Source organism: Cydia fagiglandana, chromosome 9 (genome assembly GCF_963556715.1).
Source record: "Cydia fagiglandana chromosome 9, ilCydFagi1.1, whole genome shotgun sequence".
NCBI lineage: Eukaryota > Metazoa > Arthropoda > Insecta > Lepidoptera > Tortricidae > Cydia > Cydia fagiglandana.
In genome coordinates, this window is record NC_085940.1 from 134,178 (window position 1) to 153,539 (window position 19,362).

The 19,362-nt window shown below is 39.4% G+C and overlaps 1 protein-coding gene across 1 annotated transcript; it reads left to right on the forward strand.

Moving 5' to 3' along the window:
- Positions 1 to 2,080: 2,080 nt before the first annotated feature.
- Positions 2,081 to 4,333, forward strand: LOC134667582 (large ribosomal subunit protein eL38). The gene is made up of 4 exons (XM_063525015.1): positions 2,081 to 2,260; positions 2,451 to 2,511; positions 3,597 to 3,719; positions 4,271 to 4,333. Exons 1-4 carry the CDS (start codon positions 2,258 to 2,260, stop codon positions 4,294 to 4,296), a joined length of 213 nt encoding a protein of 70 aa, XP_063381085.1. The 5' UTR covers positions 2,081 to 2,257; the 3' UTR covers positions 4,297 to 4,333.
- Positions 4,334 to 19,362: the final 15,029 nt, after the last annotated feature.

The window sequence follows — 19,362 nt, forward strand, 5'->3', positions numbered from 1 at the left end:
GGTGTTGCTACCATCGTCGTAAAACAAATTTGCTTCGTTCGGAAATTATGTTAAATAAAGGGGTATCCAGACGGGATTGATCAAATCAGTCGATTTGTTCAGGAAAATAATTGGCCAATCTCATCTAGCGTCCACACGTCCACACCAAAGAATACTTACTATATAATACTTACTAGGAGAAGAACGGTAACTCCATACAAAAAATGTCCCCAACCGTTTATACGTTTATACTAGTGGCGCCCTCGTTGTGTACCAATGGAACTAAAGTTGAAAACTACCGTGTGTGAGCTACATAGATATGTTGGTTTGTAGAGGCTGTATATAGCAATCGACACTGGCTTGAGACATTCTCTTTGAATATAGAAAGCTCAAGTTTGAAGTATGTTCAAATTCAAACTTGAGAATTGTCAATCACTCTACTTCAATCATCCGTAATGATAAGTCATGTTTTGTGAATACAATTAAATTAATAAACAAGATGTTTACAAACTAAAGTGCCTTCCAGTGATTAATAAAATCCTCCAGAGACCTACTGTAGCGGCTCTACAGGTTATGGGCCCAGCACGCTGCCACTGCTTCCATCACCGAAGAACATTTCTTGCAATTTTAATTTTACTTCAAAGGTTTAACGATACCTAAAATGAACAAAAATGCTTTTATTCTTTATTGTGGTTATCAGATCACAATTTTATAGTCACGCCCCAGCAGGGAACCAAGGGAAAGTTCAGATATTTAATTAAAATACATAAATACATACTAAAATAGGTGTTCCGCAATAATTGAATTATTTTATTATATTAAAATATAATCATTATCCATTAGCATTTCAATTATGTTTATGTTTAACGAAGATATTGAAGCTTCAATTAATCGCTCTTGTGTTCCGCTGTGTAGCGTTTATCGATATATAACATGATTAAAATTGACTTTTCACATCCCTAAAAGAGCACACATATACGTTTTTACGCACACATACACAACCTGGGTCTACCTAAAAAGGGGACACTTGGATTTGAAGTCCATCTTGTCAACAGTATGGTTGTCCTTTTTAGACAAACGGCATTTTTAAAAGAGCAAGGAGAGAGAAATGATACTAGTTGCTGCGCCGACAAAGAGAACAGACAGCGTAGGGGCCTTGGTGAGCTATTTCTTGCTCCGTATTCCTGCAAGGCGTACTACAACGTAGGAGGGTGTGTAAGCTATATCCTACGCCGTAGTCCTGCGAGGCGGACTACAAGGTAAGAGTGTGAATGAGGGTCTTTAGGTCAATGACATGCCCAAGATAAATACACCGTGTGCAAGATTTTGAAAGATTTTTTATGCATTATTTAATCCCGGCTACACACGTTAATGATAAATCGTGGCGATTAAACTGTGCAGTCCGGTTTGCGCAAATAAAACTGCGTTCCGGACACATACCACTTAATAGTTTCGGATTCATGATGGATAAGAACCAGTCACCAGACTGTACTGAATGTGGGGTAAAGGAGGATGTGTTTCATATATTGGTGGAATGTGTCCGAAACGAGGTTGAGAGGGTATATTTCACGCAAAAATACAACTGCAGTTTATATGACGTGGGTGAAGTTAACTTAATTTTAGCCTACCCGTATTCAAAAAAGGCATTGAAAATATATGAAATTGTTAACCTAGGTATTAAGCGTAGATAATAAGAGTTAGAGTTGATTTGTTTTGCTATGTCACGATAAGGGTGGCATTTTCAATTGTGAAAAAACCCTTTTTACAAAATAAAGATTAAAAAAAAAAAAAGATAAATACACCTTGTGCAAGATTTTGAAGGATTTTTTATGCATTATTTAATCCCGGCTACACACGTTAATGATAAATCGTAGCGATTAAACTGTGCAGTCCGGTTTGCGCAAATAAAACTGCGGTAGATAAAACTGCGCAAATCGGACTGCACAGTTTAATCGCTACGATTTATAGTTACGTGTGTAGCCGGCATAAGTCTGTGGCATGTCTGTGGCTCCCTAAACCATAGACTATAGATACTCCAAAATGTCATGGCTTCGCTGTCAATGTCAATTTCTTTCAGAAAGTTTGACAGGTGAGTGAAGTGCGATTTGTGTATACTATTTCGAAAATCTGTATTAATCTTTGAATATTGGGGTGATTTTTGATATTAATCGACTGCAATAGACGCAGTGTGTCCCTGTTAATGTATGTGTAATAGTATTTCACTGATAAAACTTCGTGTTTTTTGCAGTTACTTGTCATCCTTTGGAACAACTTCAACATGGTAAATATCTCTTGTTTATTACTTTAATTTAAATTGAATACGTGCTCAAGGCCCATATAATGAACAAGCATATATAAACTAGTTTATATTGTCACATAGTTTGTGATTTGTTTTTTCGGTTTCAACTTAACCTCTTGTTGTTATTGAGTCGTTCTCTTGATGAAGCTTAATATTGTGTTTCATGTTCCAGCCGCGTGAAATCAAGGACATTAAGGATTTCCTCCTGAAGGCGAGAAGGAAAGACGCCAAATGTGAGTAGACTAGACTCATATTCAAATTTTTCTAAGTAACGTTGAAATGAACCATTCAAAACGTGCGATAAGTATGCGGTGTCAGCTAATTGGAAGAGGTTAAAGTTATAAAACTAGTGATAATTCCGATATTTGTGATGTAAGTAGGTATGTATATCAAAATAGTGCTAACCTCCAGTGGTCTGAATACAAGTTTCGTCAAGTTTCATAGGTATTACTTTTTTGTTAAGTCATCAATGTAACCATCAATCATGACATTTTCCAAAAAGCTAATTATACCTTAATATTTACTAGTGGCTCTGAGCTGTAGGCCTTGCGAGCATAGCTTATTGGGACCATAAACGACGACAGCGCCACACAGCAGTTTGGTCAAAAAAACAATACGAAATTTAAAATATATTTAAAACAAAAAAACAATACAACATTTAAGTAAGTAACAAAATACATAAAGTTATGTCCTAGCATACAATTACTGGTAATCAAACTGGCTACCTTCTGTGTGCAAACAAAAAGCGAATGCTTACAAAATTCGGCAACTTATTCTCGAGTAAAAACTAAATACCGCCTAAACCAGCAATACAATTATTCAGAATTTTATGCCATTTACTCTGTAAACATGTCTCAAAAAGAAATAACTCTTATGATATCAATACACCTATTTGTTTAGACGCAAGGTATCATGACTCCGAATTTTTAATACATAATTTCTAAAAACCAGATTGACAATTTTTTTTATTAATTCATAAATTTAATGCTCCTCTTGACGTTGGGCCAACGCCAACGCCAACGAGGGACGCAGCCATGCGTTAGAATGACAGCAATATCACTTGCTCCCTCAAATGCATAAATGCGTCCGTCGTTGGCGTTGGGGTTGGCCCAACGTAAAGAGGAGCCTTAAAATCTGGTCACAAAATATCACGAGAATTGGTTGACAATTGTGACCTGTAAAGGAGAACATCCGAACATACAAAAGCAAAATGCCCGAGTCAAAACGTAGACCATTGTTATGCTTTGGTCAATTAATATTTGAAGAGCATATTAGTTAGTGTTGATGAGCAAGATTAAACATGGGTTTATTTTTGTAGCTGTGAAAATAAAGAAGAACCCTGAGAATGTGAAGTTCAAAGTGCGATGCTCGCGCTTCCTCTACACGCTGGTCATCACCGACAAGGAGAAGGCTGAGAAGCTAAAACAGAGCCTGCCCCCAGGTATGTGATTAGATTAGTTTACACTCTAGCAGTTCGCTATGTTAGAAAATATGGCAGTTAAATTTAAATCAATGGTGCAGTCACCTGCAATAATATGTTACACAGTGAAAGCAGCAAAAATATTTGACACAATGTTATTTGTAGAGACATAAGGGCGCGTCCCTTATTTTTGCGGCCTTCGAAGAGTAGTATATTATTACAAGTGACTGTACTAGTATTATCGTAAATTTTATGGCATTTTTGGTGCAGCGGAGTGGTGTTAACGGAATTGGTATAAACAATTCCAACTGAAATGGTAAATTAAGGTAACGTAATTAATCATTAGGGTTAAAATTGATTATACTAATTCTGTTAACACCACTCCACTGCACCGAAAATGTTATACAATTTACGATGTCTGATAATTACATTCAGATTTAAAAAAATGTAAACATGTTTTAGTAGTTAAACCACAAAAATTTCCAGCCACAGTGTTTGCCCCCACCAGCGGTGCGGCGGTGTGGCGGTGCGGCGGTGTACACGGAGTTAACGATGTGCTTGTGTTGTTGCAGGTCTCCAGGTGAAGGAAGTGAAGTAATGACTAAGTGTAGCCAATAATAAAACATAAAAATCCACGGCTGTGTTTCACTTTACTCCAAGTCCATACGTCTTCAGGTACCTACTATCAATTGAGGGGCTGTCCATAAATTACGTCATCGATTTCTGACATTGTTCGACCCCCCCCCCCCCTATAATCATACAAAAATCATGCTTCAAATGACCCCCCCCCCCCCTAATTTGAAATGACGTAATTTATGAATAGCCCCTAATGTGATACGGATGAAATACACGGTGTAACATGAGGAAACCGAATAATTTTAACCACGCATTTCTGAGGTCAAAAGAAGTAAAAAAACCGGGCAAGTGCGAGTCGGACTCGCGCACGAAGGGTTCCGTACCATAATGAAAAAAAAACAAAAAAAAGAAAAAAAAAAAACGGTCACCCATCCAAGTACTGACCCCTCCCGACGTTGCTTAACTTTGGTCAAAAATCACGTTTGTTGTATGGGAGCCCCATTTAAATCTTTATTTTATTCTGTTTTTAGTATTTGTTGTTATAGCGGCAACAGAAATACATCATCTGTGAAAATTTCAACTGTCTAGCTATCACGGTTCGTGAGATACAGCCTGGTGACAGACGGACGGACGGACGGACGGACGGACAGCGAAGTCTTAGTAATAGGGTCCCGTTTTACCCTTTGGGTACGGAACCCTAAAAATGAAATATGACTAGGTCAATTTCGCCAAAAAAAAATTTTTTTATTGTTTTGTTTTTTCAAATTTTTGAATGTACTTATTTGTACATATAAAGTAAATGTTATTGGTAAACTTGTCACTTAAAATTGATTTTTAAATTTTTTTCTTTCGTAGAACCTACTTTTTGCAAAGTGTTACTTGTCACTTTTTGACATCTATCAAAAAGAATATTTAGACTACGTCCCATAGCAGCAACATCACTATCAAAAAGGCCTTTTACACTATGTAACAATAAAAACTAGTTAGTGTTCCGTACAAAACTTTGTTTACGGAACACTTATGGGATCACTTCGGTCTTGCAAATCAGTTAAATACGTTTTTCTCAGAGACCGTTTGACATAGATACCTAAAATTTGGAACAGTTATAGCAATTACCACCACTCATATTGTATATAAGTCAAAATTGCTTATTTCTTATTAAAGGGGGAAATTTAGGGGGTTGAGAGGGGTAGGCTGAAACTTTTTTCATTTGTAAGAATCGTGTGGGGTACCATTAGAAAGCTTGCAAAAAATTGAGTCGATGGACTGATTTTGACTTCATTTTAGACTGCAATAGTTTCGTCAAAAAATGCATTTAAAGTTGCAAGTTTTCATACAAAAATTTTCACCTCTGTCCTGGCGATTTTCGCGAAAACTATAGCTAGCAGGCAGCTGACCAGTCAATACCCAACTTAAAGAAGCATGGAGACGGCGGGAAAATTATCAGCTTAACTTTATCTTTATTAGTTTTTCAACTGCAGCTTGACCTTTGGTTGCTTAGGGCTAGCTAACTGATGCTTACACTGGTCAATTCATATTTAGCGAGAAACATCCTTAGTTAAAACTTTGACATTGAAATTTATGACTTATGTCTTTGACACAAAGTTTAATCCTGCTTGCTTATTTTTGTGGATTATTTAATTTTATCTCAATAGCCTACTATAAGTATGAGAGACATCTACAAAATACGACCTTATTATATTGCAAATAAGTTTCAATTTCGAACGGGCTTTCCAACCAATGGACTAGGCATTTCAAAAATCTGAAAAATTCAAATTAAGAATTCCGTTCTTGACTGTCGTTGTGTTTTTTTTTCCACAATAGGACACATAGAGTTAGTAAGGCGTATAGAGATAATAAAGTCATTTAATATTTATGAACAGCTTTGGCCTCATGTATAGATTTTATTGAGAGTATCTGATTCGTCGAAACAATATACACAATATTCCTTTTCATTAAGTACCATTACATTTCTGTATTAATTTTATAATTATAATATCTATTAATTAATATATTCAGTACTTATGTATATTTTTGAACGGATCGGTGAGCAACAAGATTCAGGGCTATAACCGCGAAAATAGAAGTTCGCAAATTGCGAGCATTTTTCTCTGTCACTCTAATTACGCCTTCATTGGAGTAAAAGAGAAAGATCCCCGCAAATTGCGAATTTCGGTTTTCGCGGTAGCCCCTCAGTCCTGTTACGAGAAAATAATTTTGGAAGACATTAATAGTATATGACAGTTAAATATCACAATTTTTAGAAACAAAGGTAAAATTGACGAAATATTTAAAGTAAGCCGATCTTGTTTTTTAGCAGTTCTAAATAATATTAAAGTCTATATATATGGCATAAAAAAATAATGAGTTCTAAATTCAAATTGAAGGAGTATACATTTAAGGTAATGAGTTCTAAATTCAAATTGAAGGAGTATACATGTAAGGTATTATAGGCCAAGCGCGCACCACGATTTTAATTTTTGCGACACGATTTTAGAATCGCGCTGTAATATATCGCAGAAAATTCACTGCGCGCACTGTATGACTTTGAGCATTTATAACACAAAGGTGATCCCCTTCTATTTCCATAATTAAATGGCCAACATCTAGCGTCTCATTTTGAGACTCCATTGGAGATGCAGGTGCCGAGATGTTGGGGTTTGGAGAGCGAAATGCCGACTGAGGTCCGGCCGGGGTGCGATTTTATTATCATAGTGCGCGCAGGGCCATACAACTCCGCATGCTGCAATTCACTTTGCGACAATCGCGTCGCGAACAATCGCGGAAAAATGTGACAAATCACAATTTTAAAATCGCAGCGATTTTTTTGTCGCATATGCGCGCACTAACATATAAACACATACGTTGCATTTCTGCGACAAAATTATCGCAGGACAAAAAATCGTGGTGCGCGCTTACTCTAAATTATTATAATACATCAAGCATTCGCGAGATGCTCGACTTCGGTATACAAACACAAAGCAATAGTACCTACAAGAATCTAACTAAATGCAAAGGCCGAAGGAGCGATTCGAAGATCCGAAGCGTCCGACAGACGCACGCCTCCCGTAACTTTTCCAAGTATTTTTAAGTACAAGTGTCTAAGTCGCAAGATCCAAAGGCTGAAGTCGCATTGGGCCGAAAGCCCGAAGCATCCAGGAGGTCAGTTCTAAACACAGGTAATTAATACAAGTGTCTAAATGCGAAGGCCGGAGGCCCGAAGCCTGCAAGATGTCAGTGGTTAAACACAGAACTGACGCGCGGCTACGCGGAGCTCGGGCTTCGGCCTTCGCATTTAGATACTTATACTATTGTTCTGTGTTTAAGTACTAACATCCTGGACGTTTCGGGCCTTCGGCCCTACGCGGAGCTCGGCCTTCGGCTTTCGCATTTAGACACTTGTACTATTGCTCTGTGCTAAAGCGATGACATTTTGCTAAAGCTCGGCCTTCGGCCTTCGCACTTAGACACTTTGTACTATTATTCTGTGTGTGTAGTTGAATACGGTATCCTAAAAACAGGCAAACAACCTCTGTAAAATGTAACGATGCGAGCGGTACGGCTACCATCAGTTTGGCATTGACGTAAACGCTACCGTGGGCGTGAACGTAATTTACTTTCTATGCATCTCGCTCGTACTGACGTATTAGTGCGAAAGAGATACCCCTATAGGAAGTAAATTACGTTCACGATATCGTTTATGTCAATGCCAAACTGATGGTAGCCGTACGGAACACTAAATGCCTCGAGCTATCTCGGGCTTGGCCAAATTATTATTTTTTTTATTAATAATATCTCTGAAACTAGGCGAATTTCAAAAAAGTTTATAGGACATTTTTGTCTCTAAATATGATCAGGAATACGCTGATAAAATTATTCGGTTTCCTCATGTTACACCGTGTATATACTTGTATTATTATCAACCATCGCACTCCAAACAAGGCCACCCTTTTGCGGGCACGTCAGTTAGTAGCGTTTTCTAATAAATAAATAAATTTTCGAGTTGCCCGAAACCTGATATTTATTTAATCATAATGACTCATGATGATGATTTTAATTGGTTATATCCTCCGCGTCGAAGGATGGCCCCTATAACAGTTAATTAGGATTCCGTACCAAAAAGGAACCCTTATGGTGTGACTCTGTCTGTCCGTCTCTCACATTGCTAAGTATCTCGAGAACTACTTAAGCTATCGAATTGAAATTTGGGGTAGTTATGAACTATATATAGTTCGTTTTTTTAGCATTAGAAAGAACTTCGCAGGGGTAAGCTTGTGGTTCTGAATCCGGCACTTTTAGCGGTAATAATTTGAAGTTATATGTATTGACCATGCTACATTAGATAATTCAATAATTATTAACAATTAAAGGATAAAGAGCCTGATAAAAACTGCACGCTTGCTTCTGTGGAGTTCTTTCTTATGCTAAAAAAAAAGAACACATTGGTGTTAACTGGCGTAAAAATTGTAGGGCGGTCTCGGACTAGCGTTCTACGTACTCGCACGCTCGTGTACGCTCGTGTAGACCAAATGTAGGGAAATGTGCGTGTTTAAGCTCGTACCGCCGAAAGGACCGTATACGCGCGTAAAACTACTTAACACTAGTCTGAAACCGCTCCAAACATGGCAGAGCTGGTGAGACGTCTCAATTCCAGCCGCTTGAGAATTTATATACCAAAGCTAGAAACTACTTATGAGTGCTATTACATTTCGGGGTTGAGCGAGTTTAGGTATTTTACGCGCTGCGGCAGGCCGTGCGAGCTCAGTATTCCGATCCCTTCTACCACACTCGCACTACAATGATGGATTAAACATTCTTGATCCTTCGCGAAGCATAATTGAAATCAACCATAACAACACTAACTGTAACTTATAAAGTCCTAAAACTGTTATTTGGTAAGTACGAAAATACTAAATGCAGTGCAAATGTACATAGGGGCTGTTCATAAATTACGTCATCTATTTTTGACCCCCCCCCCCCCATCCCTCAAATCATCCAAAAATCATGCTTCGGATGACTGTTTCCTCCTACGTCATGCTACCATCATCCGATGTCCAGACCCCCCCCCCTTCTCCCATTTGAAACGACGTAATTTATGAATAGCCCCATACTCGTACTTATGAACGTATATTACTCGAAAGAAATTATAGGTACTCGCTTATTTACATATTTCGTCATTGCATTTGGTACCTATAGGTTGTAAAGTTTGTATCAACGAGGGTTTAAAAACGAACTGGTACTGAGGATCTGATGATAATGATGATTATTACGGTGGTCACGGATACCAATCAACCATGTAGTACCATGATTAGGCTCGTTTGATTAGTCTCAACACGATCTTTGACACTGAAGATACACAGGGTCTGATGATGGAGCTGGAAGGTGGCCACGGGTACCAGTCTATCATGTAACTAAACCACTTCGTGTTTGGGCTCGTTTGATTCGTCTCAACAAGATCTTTGACACTGAAGATACACAGGGTCTGATGATGGAGCTGGAAGGTGGCCACGGGTACCAGTCTATCATGTAACTAAACAATTTCGTGTTTGGGCTCGTTTGATTCGTCTCAACAAGATCTTTGGCACAAGACAGTGCTCAGGGTCTGATGATGGAGCTGGAAGGTGGTCACCATTACCAATCAACCATACAACTAAACCACATCGTGTTTAGGCTCGTTTTATTGGTCTCAACAAGATCTTTGACACTAGGTGATACTCAGAGTCTGATGATGGAGCCGGAAGGTGGTCACCGGTACCAATCAACCATGCAAGTAAACCACTTCATGTTTAGGCTCGTTTGATTAGTCTCAACAAGATCTTTGCCACTAGGTGATACTCAGAGTCTGATGATGGAGCTGGAAGGTGGTCACCGGTACCAATCAACCATGCAACTAAACCACTTCGTGTTTAGGCTCGTTTGATTCGTCTCAACAAGATCTTTGACACTAGGTGATAAACCAAACACGAAGCCCAAACACGAAGCCCAAGCACGAAGTGGTTCAGTTACGTGATAGACTGGTACCCGTCGCCACCTTCGAGCTCCATCATCAGACCCTGAGTAGTATCTTGTGTCAAAGATCTTGTTGCGACGAATCAAACGAGCCCAAACACGAAGTGGTTCAGTTACATGGTAGACTGGTACCCGTGGCCACAGTCCAGCACCATCATCAGACCCTGAGTACTAACTTGTGTCCAAGGTCTTGTTGAGACGAATCAAACGAGCCCAAACATGAAGTGGTTCAGTTACATGATAGCAGTGTTGGCAAAAAATCAATTCGAATTGACGATTGACGAAACTAATTCTAAATCTTCTGATTGAAGATTGACGATTACTAATCGTTAATTCGAATTGATCGGTCAATCCTCAATCGTCAATTCGGATTGACGATTACTTTGTATGTACCTAATGCCCTTTTTATTTAGGCCATTTTTGTGAAACTGACCAAATGCGTTCAAAAGCGGTATCTGAGTTTACCAAAGGTTCCGAAACATGTTTCCGACGGCTATATGAAGGATGTCCTTTTTGGAACATTTTCGGGACTTTCCATGAAATTAACCGATAGCGTTCAAAATCGATATCTGAGGTGCCCAAAGGTTTCGAAACTTGTTTCCGAGGGAAATATTGAGAGATGTCCTTTTTGGGACATTTCTAGAAATTACCCGATTGCGTTTAAAATCGATATCTGAGGTAAACAGAGGTTTCTAAACATCTTTTCAACTGCAATATTGAAAGGTGTCCTGTTTTGGGACATTTTGGTGACATTCTTTGAAAGTGACTGATTGCATTCAAAATCGATATCTGAGGTGCAAAATATGGTTTCAATGGCAATATTTAGATTCTACACTTTAGCCGCGTACTTACTTTACTACCTGCATTACGCCACCCTGCTGAAAAAAGGTCATTTCTCGGTATTGCCGTCAGAAACATGTTACGAAACCTTTGGGCACCTCAGATATCGATTTTAAACGCAATCGGTTAATTTGAAGAAATGTCCCATAAATGTCCAGAAAAAAAGGAAACTCCGTCTGTATTGCCGTCGGAAACATGTTACGGAACCTTTGGAAATCTCAGATATCGTTTTAAAGTGCCAACGATCAATTTAAAAAAATGTCCCGAAATGGAAGGGACATCCTTCAATACTGACGTCAGAAACATTTTTCGGGACCTATGGTCGACATCGATTACGAATATGAACGTAATTGGCCAATTTCGAAAAATGTCCCTAAAAGGGACATCAGTCAATACTGACATCAGGAACATGTTTTCGAACCTCTGGGAACCTCAGATATCGACTTTAAGTCCAGTAAGTAAGTCCCTAAAAAGGACACCTTTGAAAACAAATCTTAGGGAAGGGAAAGGGACCCTAGGTTAATCTAGATTGAGAATTGATTTAATCCGAATTGAGGATTGATGCGTTAATTCCAATTGATTCAATCGGATTTAACGCGTCAATCAGAATTAAATCAATTCGAATTGATCAATTCGGATTGATTAATTCGGATTGACGCGTCAATTCAATTGATCAATCCGGATCCGGATTGATTTCGTTCAGATTGATGCCAACACTGCATGATAGACAGGTACCCGTCGCCACCTTCGAGCTCCATCATCAGATCCTGAGTACTATCTTGTGTCAAAGATCTTGTTGAGATGAATAAAACGTGCCTAAACACGAAGTGGTTCAGTAACATGGTAGCCTGGTACCCGTGGCCACAGTCCAGCTCCATCATCAGACCCTGAGTACTAACTTGTATCAAAGATCTTATTGCGACGAAACAAACGAGCCCAAACACGAAGTGGTTTAGTTACATGATAGATAATTAATTGCATGGTTGATTAGTACCGGTGACCACATTCCAGCTCCATCATCAGACCCTGAGTACTATCTTGAGTCAAAGATCTTGTTGAGACGAATAAAACGAGCCTAAACACGAAGTGGTTTAGTTGCATGGTTGATTGGTACTGGTGACCACCTTCCGGCTCCATCATCAGACCCTGAGTACTATCTTAAGTCAAAGATCTTGTTGAGCCGAATCAAACGAGCCCAAACACGAAGTGGTTTAGTTACATGGTTGATTGGTACCGGTGACCACCTTCCGGCTCCATCATCAGACCCTGAGTACTATCTTGTGTCAAAGATCTTGTTGAGACGAATAAAACGAGCCTAAACACGAAGTGGTTTCGTTGCACGGTTGATTGGTACCGGTGACCACCTTCCGGCTCCATCATCAGACCCTGAGTACTATCTTGTGTCAAAGATCTTGTTGAGACGAATAAAACGAGCCTAAACACGAAGTGGTTTAGTTGCATGGTTGATTGGTACCGGTGACCACCTTCCAGCTCCATCATCAGACCCTGAGTACTATCTTGTGTCAAAGATCTTGTTGAGACGAATCAAACGAGCCCAAACACGAAGTGGTTTAGTTGCATGGTTGATTGGTACCGGTGACCACCTTCCGGCTCCATCATCAGACCCTGAGTACTATCTTGTGTCAAAGATCTTGTTGAGACGAATAAAACGAGCCTAAACACGAAGTGGTTTCGTTGCACGGTTGATTGGTACCGGTGACCACCTTCCGGCTCCATCATCAGACCCTGAGTACTATCTTGTGTCAAAGATCTTGTTGAGACGAATAAAACGAGCCTAAACACGAAGTGGTTTAGTTGCATGGTTGACTGGTACTGGTGACCACCTTCCGGCTCCATCATCAGACCCTGAGTACTATCTTAAGTCAAAGATCTTGTTGAGCCGAATCAAACGAGCCCAAACACGAAGTGGTTTAGTTGCATGGTTGATTGGTACCGGTGACCACCTTCCGGCTTCATCATCAGACCCTGAGTACTATCTTGTGTCAAAGATCTTGTTGAGACGAATAAAACGAGCCTAAACACGAAGTGGTTTAGTTGAATGGTTGATTGGTACCGGTGACCACCTTCCGGCTCCATCATCAGACCCTGAGTACTATCTTGTGTCAAAGATCTTGTTGAGACGAATCAAACGAGCCCAAACACGAAGTGGTTTAGTTGCATGGTTGATTGGTACCGGTGACCACCTTCCGGCTCCATCATCAGACCTTGAGTACTATCTTGTGTCAAAGATCTTGTTGAGACGAATAAAACGAGCCTAAACACGAAGTGGTTTAGTTGCATGGTTGACTGGTACTGGTGACCACCTTCCGGCTCCATCATCAGACCCTGAGTACTATCTTAAGTCAAAGATCTTGTTGAGCCGAATCAAACGTGCCCAAACACGAAGTGGTTTAGTTGCATGGTTGATTGGTACCGGTGACCACCTTCCGGCTCCATCATCAGACCCTGAGTACTATCTTGAGTCAAATAAATACATATAGAATGTCAGGTCGTTTCAAATATTTTTAATCCTGTCCGGTAGTTTATTAAACTGTACCATTATAAATTATAATACTATATAAAAAATAAGTTCAAAAACTAAAACCCGACTACTGCAAATCGCGCTCTAAAAAGTATGAAACAAGATAGAATTCTTATCTAAAAATTATCGAACAGGGAATATTATAAAAGTTACCATTTTTTCAATAAAAAAATACAACGTAATATAATTTACTATTTTTTTATATATTTACAGAGATTCAGAGGATCGCCGTGGTCGTATGCCACGATTATAAACTTTAAGGTAAAGTGGCATAAGAATAAGAATTCTAAATAAGAATATAAAATAAGAATTCTATCTTGTTTCATACTTTTTAGAGCGCGATTTGCAGTAGTCGGGTTTTAGTTTTTGAACTTATTTTTTATTTAATTAATTTTGGGGTCATGATTTCGTTACTAACTATTTGAAGTCACTTGATATTACTTTTGCGAGGGCGTCCGCAGTACAGAAATGCATGCAGAGAGCCGCATATATCGGGCTACGCCCGACTCTTTTAGTGTGAGGGCGCCGAAGGCGCCCGGCTTTGGAACGCGTACAGCGAGCCTCGTACGTCGGGCTGCGCCCGACTCTTTTAGTATGAGGGCGCCTTCGGCGCCCAGCTTTGGAACGCGTACGTCGGGTTACGCCCGACTATTTTAGTGTGAGGGCGCCGAAGGCGCCCGGCTTTGGAACGCGTACAGCGAGCCTCGTACGTCGGGCTGCGCCCGTCTCTTTTAGTATGAGGGCGCCTTCGGCGCCCGGCTTTGGAACGCGTACAGCGAGCCTCGTATGTCGGGCTGCGCCCGAGCGCCCGACCCTTTTAGTATGAGGGCGCCGCTTTGCCGCGTACAACGAGCCTCGTACGTACAGCGTGCCTCGTACGTCTCTTGTAGGGAATGTAGGGCTGTTTCCTACATTTTGGCTGATCTGGACTTCTATACCTATTCACTTTATAAAATATTGCAGATCATTAAAAAACACCATGTATATAGTGGCCAAACAAATTTCTTTTGCAAAAACCTTCTTGTATCGCCTTGATCGGGTAATACGCGGATAGAATTCAGAGCGCTTATAGATTCGTAGTTCGAATTACCTACCCGATAAATTAATGTTTTATCGGGTTCATGTAAGCAAAGCCGGGTGCAAAAGCTAACAATATGTATATATTTGAAATGTGCTAATCGAGCTCTTTCAAATGATATACAACACGCCATCATTACTTATTTTTATTTTTTTGGTTCGTGCCTTTATGACCTCTAGAGGGCGCCGTGTTCCTTTTTTTGTGACGTCATATAGCCTAAGTATAACCAGCGGACGCTTAAGACGATTCGAATGACATATCGTTTGTCAAATTATAATGCGTACTTTAGGAGTTCTGAGGGAACAAATGAACATACATACATACATACCCACATACATACCGGTCAAAATCATAACCCTCCTTTTGCGTTGCCGTAGTCGGGTAAAAAACAGTGCTAGGATCAAAGTCTCTCGTTGCGGTTTACACGCACACAGTATAGCGTTTTACACGGCGCCCGCCGCACTCAATGATAAAAAACCTCGTCGTCGCCGTTGAAAATGTGCGGAGCCGACCGACACACGTCCTGCCTGTACAAGCTCTGCCGCGGCACTGAGCTGGCGAGCGCGCGTCATCGGTAATTTAGAGTAGTTTTCAAAAAATTGCCAAAAAATTAGAGTAGAATTTCATAAACACTAATGTATACCAACAGTATAAGCAAACGTTGCAGATTGCTTGAGTAAGAAAATGACTTCGATATTAAGTAGATTTTCGTAGGAATTGACACTTGTTTCGGAGCGAAAATTGAGTTCGTTTTACTTTGATTTTCTCTTTCTCAAAGGTATGTAGGAAAATTATCGTTTGATATGCCTAAAGTACAGGGTATTAGTAATACAAAATAGCCAGGTTTAGCAGAGTAAACTTCTCAACATTTCCAAATAAGAGCTTCCCATTCAGTGCTTCACGGGGTTTTTCGGAAACGACCATCAGAAAAAAAATCATTACTCATTTAATAAGTGTTTTTTCTAATATTTACAACGATATTTAAAAAGATAAGAAGACGCTTTTACTGGAACAAGTACTCATTGCTTCTAATAATGAGCACAAAGTCCTGAATTTCGTCGACTAGTATCATCAATTTTGCATTATTTCGACTTTTCTTGTAAGAGCGCTCTTATTATGTAAATAAATAATTACCTTTTGAATTGTAAATTAATTCATTGTCGTAAACTATAACACCCAAAGCATACGTCTGGAAAGGTGACGCGTGGAAGTGTTCCCTGACCCACCCCAACCTTCCACCCTGTATCCGAAAAGGCTGGCGACATTGCCGGCGGGCGGCGGCGGCGGCGGCAGTCACCGCGCGCCCGCCGGGCCCAGCGTTGGTTCCTCCCTCCCGCGCCACCGCGCGTATTTCAACACAACTTCTGTACTTTACGAACTTGTTCTCAACTGTGACTTTGATAAGTTAACATGCATTGTAATGAAGTTTTAGGACGTTTCAGGAGTATGCTAAGTTTTGGATTGTAACAAGCCGCTATTACGTAAGTAGACTTCAATTAGTTAATTAGTAGTTACTAGCTAGCTTCCTATGTATATGTGGACGGTAAACAAAACCCGTAGGTACATTAATTAATTTATTTATTTAATCTTTATTGCACAAAGTATATACAAAAATGTACAAATGGCGGACTTAATGCCAAATGGCATTCTCTACCAGTCAACCATAGGGCCAAACAGACATCTACAATTGGTGCAGAGAGAGAAATATACTTATTTATGTTGGTACTTTACACCGTCTCCGAGGATAGAGCATCTGAGGAGCCACGTCCTTGATTATTGAGTGAGAACTAGAGGTGTGCGCCGATGGTAAAATCATCGGCGGCGGCGTCCGATGATTTTTTGACCGGCGGCGGCGGCGTGATCGGCGTGAAATCGGCGTGGCATAATTTTTGATACTGCATGAGAACGTGGCTGTAGAAACTCTACATTAAAGCCTTCTGAGTATTTACTAGGCTATCCAAAGCATATTATGTGTGTTTTCTAAATTATTGCCGAAAATTATATCCCGGCATGTCACTTGGCAACCATTTATTACCAATACCTACCTAATGGTTACCAACGGTATGTTTAAATATTAAATTAAAAAGGATACTTTATAACGCTACATTTTAGGCAGTATTTTTACTTACTTTTAAGCGAAATACAAATAAAACACAAAAAAATCTTTAAGTTGCCTTAAATCTACATTGACTTTTCGCAGCCGCTGTCGCCTCACTTAGGATTTGTTACGATATAATGATGAATACTTTACATTTGTCTGAACTGAAGTTTAACAGAAAACTATGTAAGACTAAAGATATCGTCGTTTTCGAAAGTAAACTTATCTGGCCAGTTGATTCGCTCAACAGAATGTCTTTGGAGTGTCCCGTTTTATAGAATGTTAAGGTCTACTTTGTTTTCTTTACTCCTAGCTTAGTGAAGATATTTGGTGATTTAAGTTCCTATAAGTAGGTATCATTGTTTAGGTATAGCTTATTACGAAGTTTTAACCTGACTTTTATAATTTTGATTGAAATATATATTACTAAGTAAAAGAAGCTGATAATCACCATAAAATGACTAAGAATTGATCGTGTGTATTTTTAGATGAAATTGTATATTATGTGATAAATAAATCAAATCATATCTATCATATGATGACATTGATGTCTTGTTGATGACCCTCATGCGTGTCACCAGAATCATACGAGAAATTATAAATTACGCAATTACAGCTTGCTGGAGATTCTAAGAAGAAAATAGCATGTTTATGTCCTAGGATATGAACCTGCTATTTTCTTGACTTTAGTTCACTGATTAAATTGACAATAAAGAGACTATTGATGTAAAACAAAATGCGTTGTACAAAAAAGCTGTGCGATAAAATATCAAATAATAACCTGAGATCCAGAAACAAGATCTTGTTTAAATTAACGCTAAATCGTTATCACAGCTAACACCGCAACAACAAAAATTATGCTAATATGCTTCACTGGCAAATAATAAGCGAAAAAGCATAAGGATCTATAAATTATACCTCTGACACTATCTACTCACTACGCAACATGGAATAAGACACGATAGGTATCAAAATTTCCCACGCCGATTATACGCCGGTCAAATTTATCGGCGGCGGCGGCGTGGAAAAATCGTCGGCGGCGGCGGCGCGGCGGCGCGGCGCACATGTTGAGAACAGCATTAGTGTTTAGTAAATCATTGTTAATTTAATCCTCGTTCCTCGACTTGAAATTATTTTAAACCTCGTGACTTGAAAGTATTGAAACCCTCGCAACGCTCAATAGATTCCACTTTTCGTAAAATAGCGGGAAATCGTTTTATTTTGTAAAGTTACCTGCATAGTGTAGGTACACAGATAAGTATCGATAACGATTTGTTTGTAAAAAAATATCAGTAAGTATTTTATTTACTGGAAAAAAGCATGGGATAGGAATCATAGGATAGATGGCGCAAGGGGGGCCAGTATAATGGCTGACTTCACTTTATGTACAGATTTATAATCTGAGCGGAAAGAGAAGAGTCGTAGAATGTATTGTCATAAATCTATCTAATACTTTTAAACGAGCAATTCTTGTCTACGTAATAACAACTGAGACCGAGTTTTGCTCTGAAAACGCAAAATAACTCAAAAATGCGAGGGTGCGATCTAGCTAGGTCTTATCTCTGGGAAAACGGGCATTTTTGAGTTTTTATGTTTTGCGAGCAAAGCTCGGTCTCCCAGATATTTAATACCCAAGTTAATGGGCCTGTCTCTTACAAATTCTCGGGACCATGGGGTCCCGGACATTTGAAAGGCGTGCGAGGGGCCGAAGCCAACACGTATAGGCCCCTTGTAGTTCGTACTTGTACTTCGTAGCCCGTACCGTACCAAGAATTTACTCTTTGTAGCGAAAATCCATCATAGCGGCTATTTCCATTCTATGTGCATTGAAACGCCAGATGTCAATTAAATTTCCAAATCAGCTAGATGGTTTCACAAAAAATATCCTAACATACCTATATTACTAATTGAAAAATAATCTACAAATTGTGTTGGGTTAATTTGACATTTCAAATAAATAAATAAAACAAAATATACGGCTAAAAAACACAGTCTTAAATTATTCCTAACCTAACTAGAAAGTCAAATTTAGAATTTTTAAAATGTTTTTAAATTGAAATTCAATTCAAATGGTGCGATGCACTAGAATCAGTTGAATATGCAACAAGGCAAGGCTTGCAACCAGCCAGGCTCCAGGGGTGTCACAAGCGCGTTGCCGTTTATCTATAAAGTGTTCAGATTCAGTCCACGTTTACATTGCGTAGGCACTAACAATGTGTTAACAGTAACCGAGTCGTGTGCAAATGTTTGTTAGCGGCTTGTATACGATGTTACGATGTATGCTACACGTCGATGGCATGGCGGAGGCTAGTTGGGCTAGTAGGATATTGTGTCCGCAAACGCAAACAATTAAGTATACGGTTATACCTACATTACGAGTAAACCAACTGAACTAGACACAGCAAATGTTTTTTTACTTTTTTAGGGTTCCGTACCTCAAAACGAAAAAAACGGAACCCTTATAGGATCACTCGTGCGTCTGTCTGTCCGTCTGTCACAGCCTATTTTCTCCGAAACTACT

Coding starts and splice junctions, on each gene's coding strand:
- LOC134667582 (XM_063525015.1), top strand. Junction 2,512..3,596: donor GAGAAGGAAAGACGCCAAAT/GTGAGTAGACTA, acceptor TTATTTTTGTAG/CTGTGAAAATAAAGAAGAAC. Junction 3,720..4,270: donor AAAACAGAGCCTGCCCCCAG/GTATGTGATTAG, acceptor GTGTTGTTGCAG/GTCTCCAGGTGAAGGAAGTG.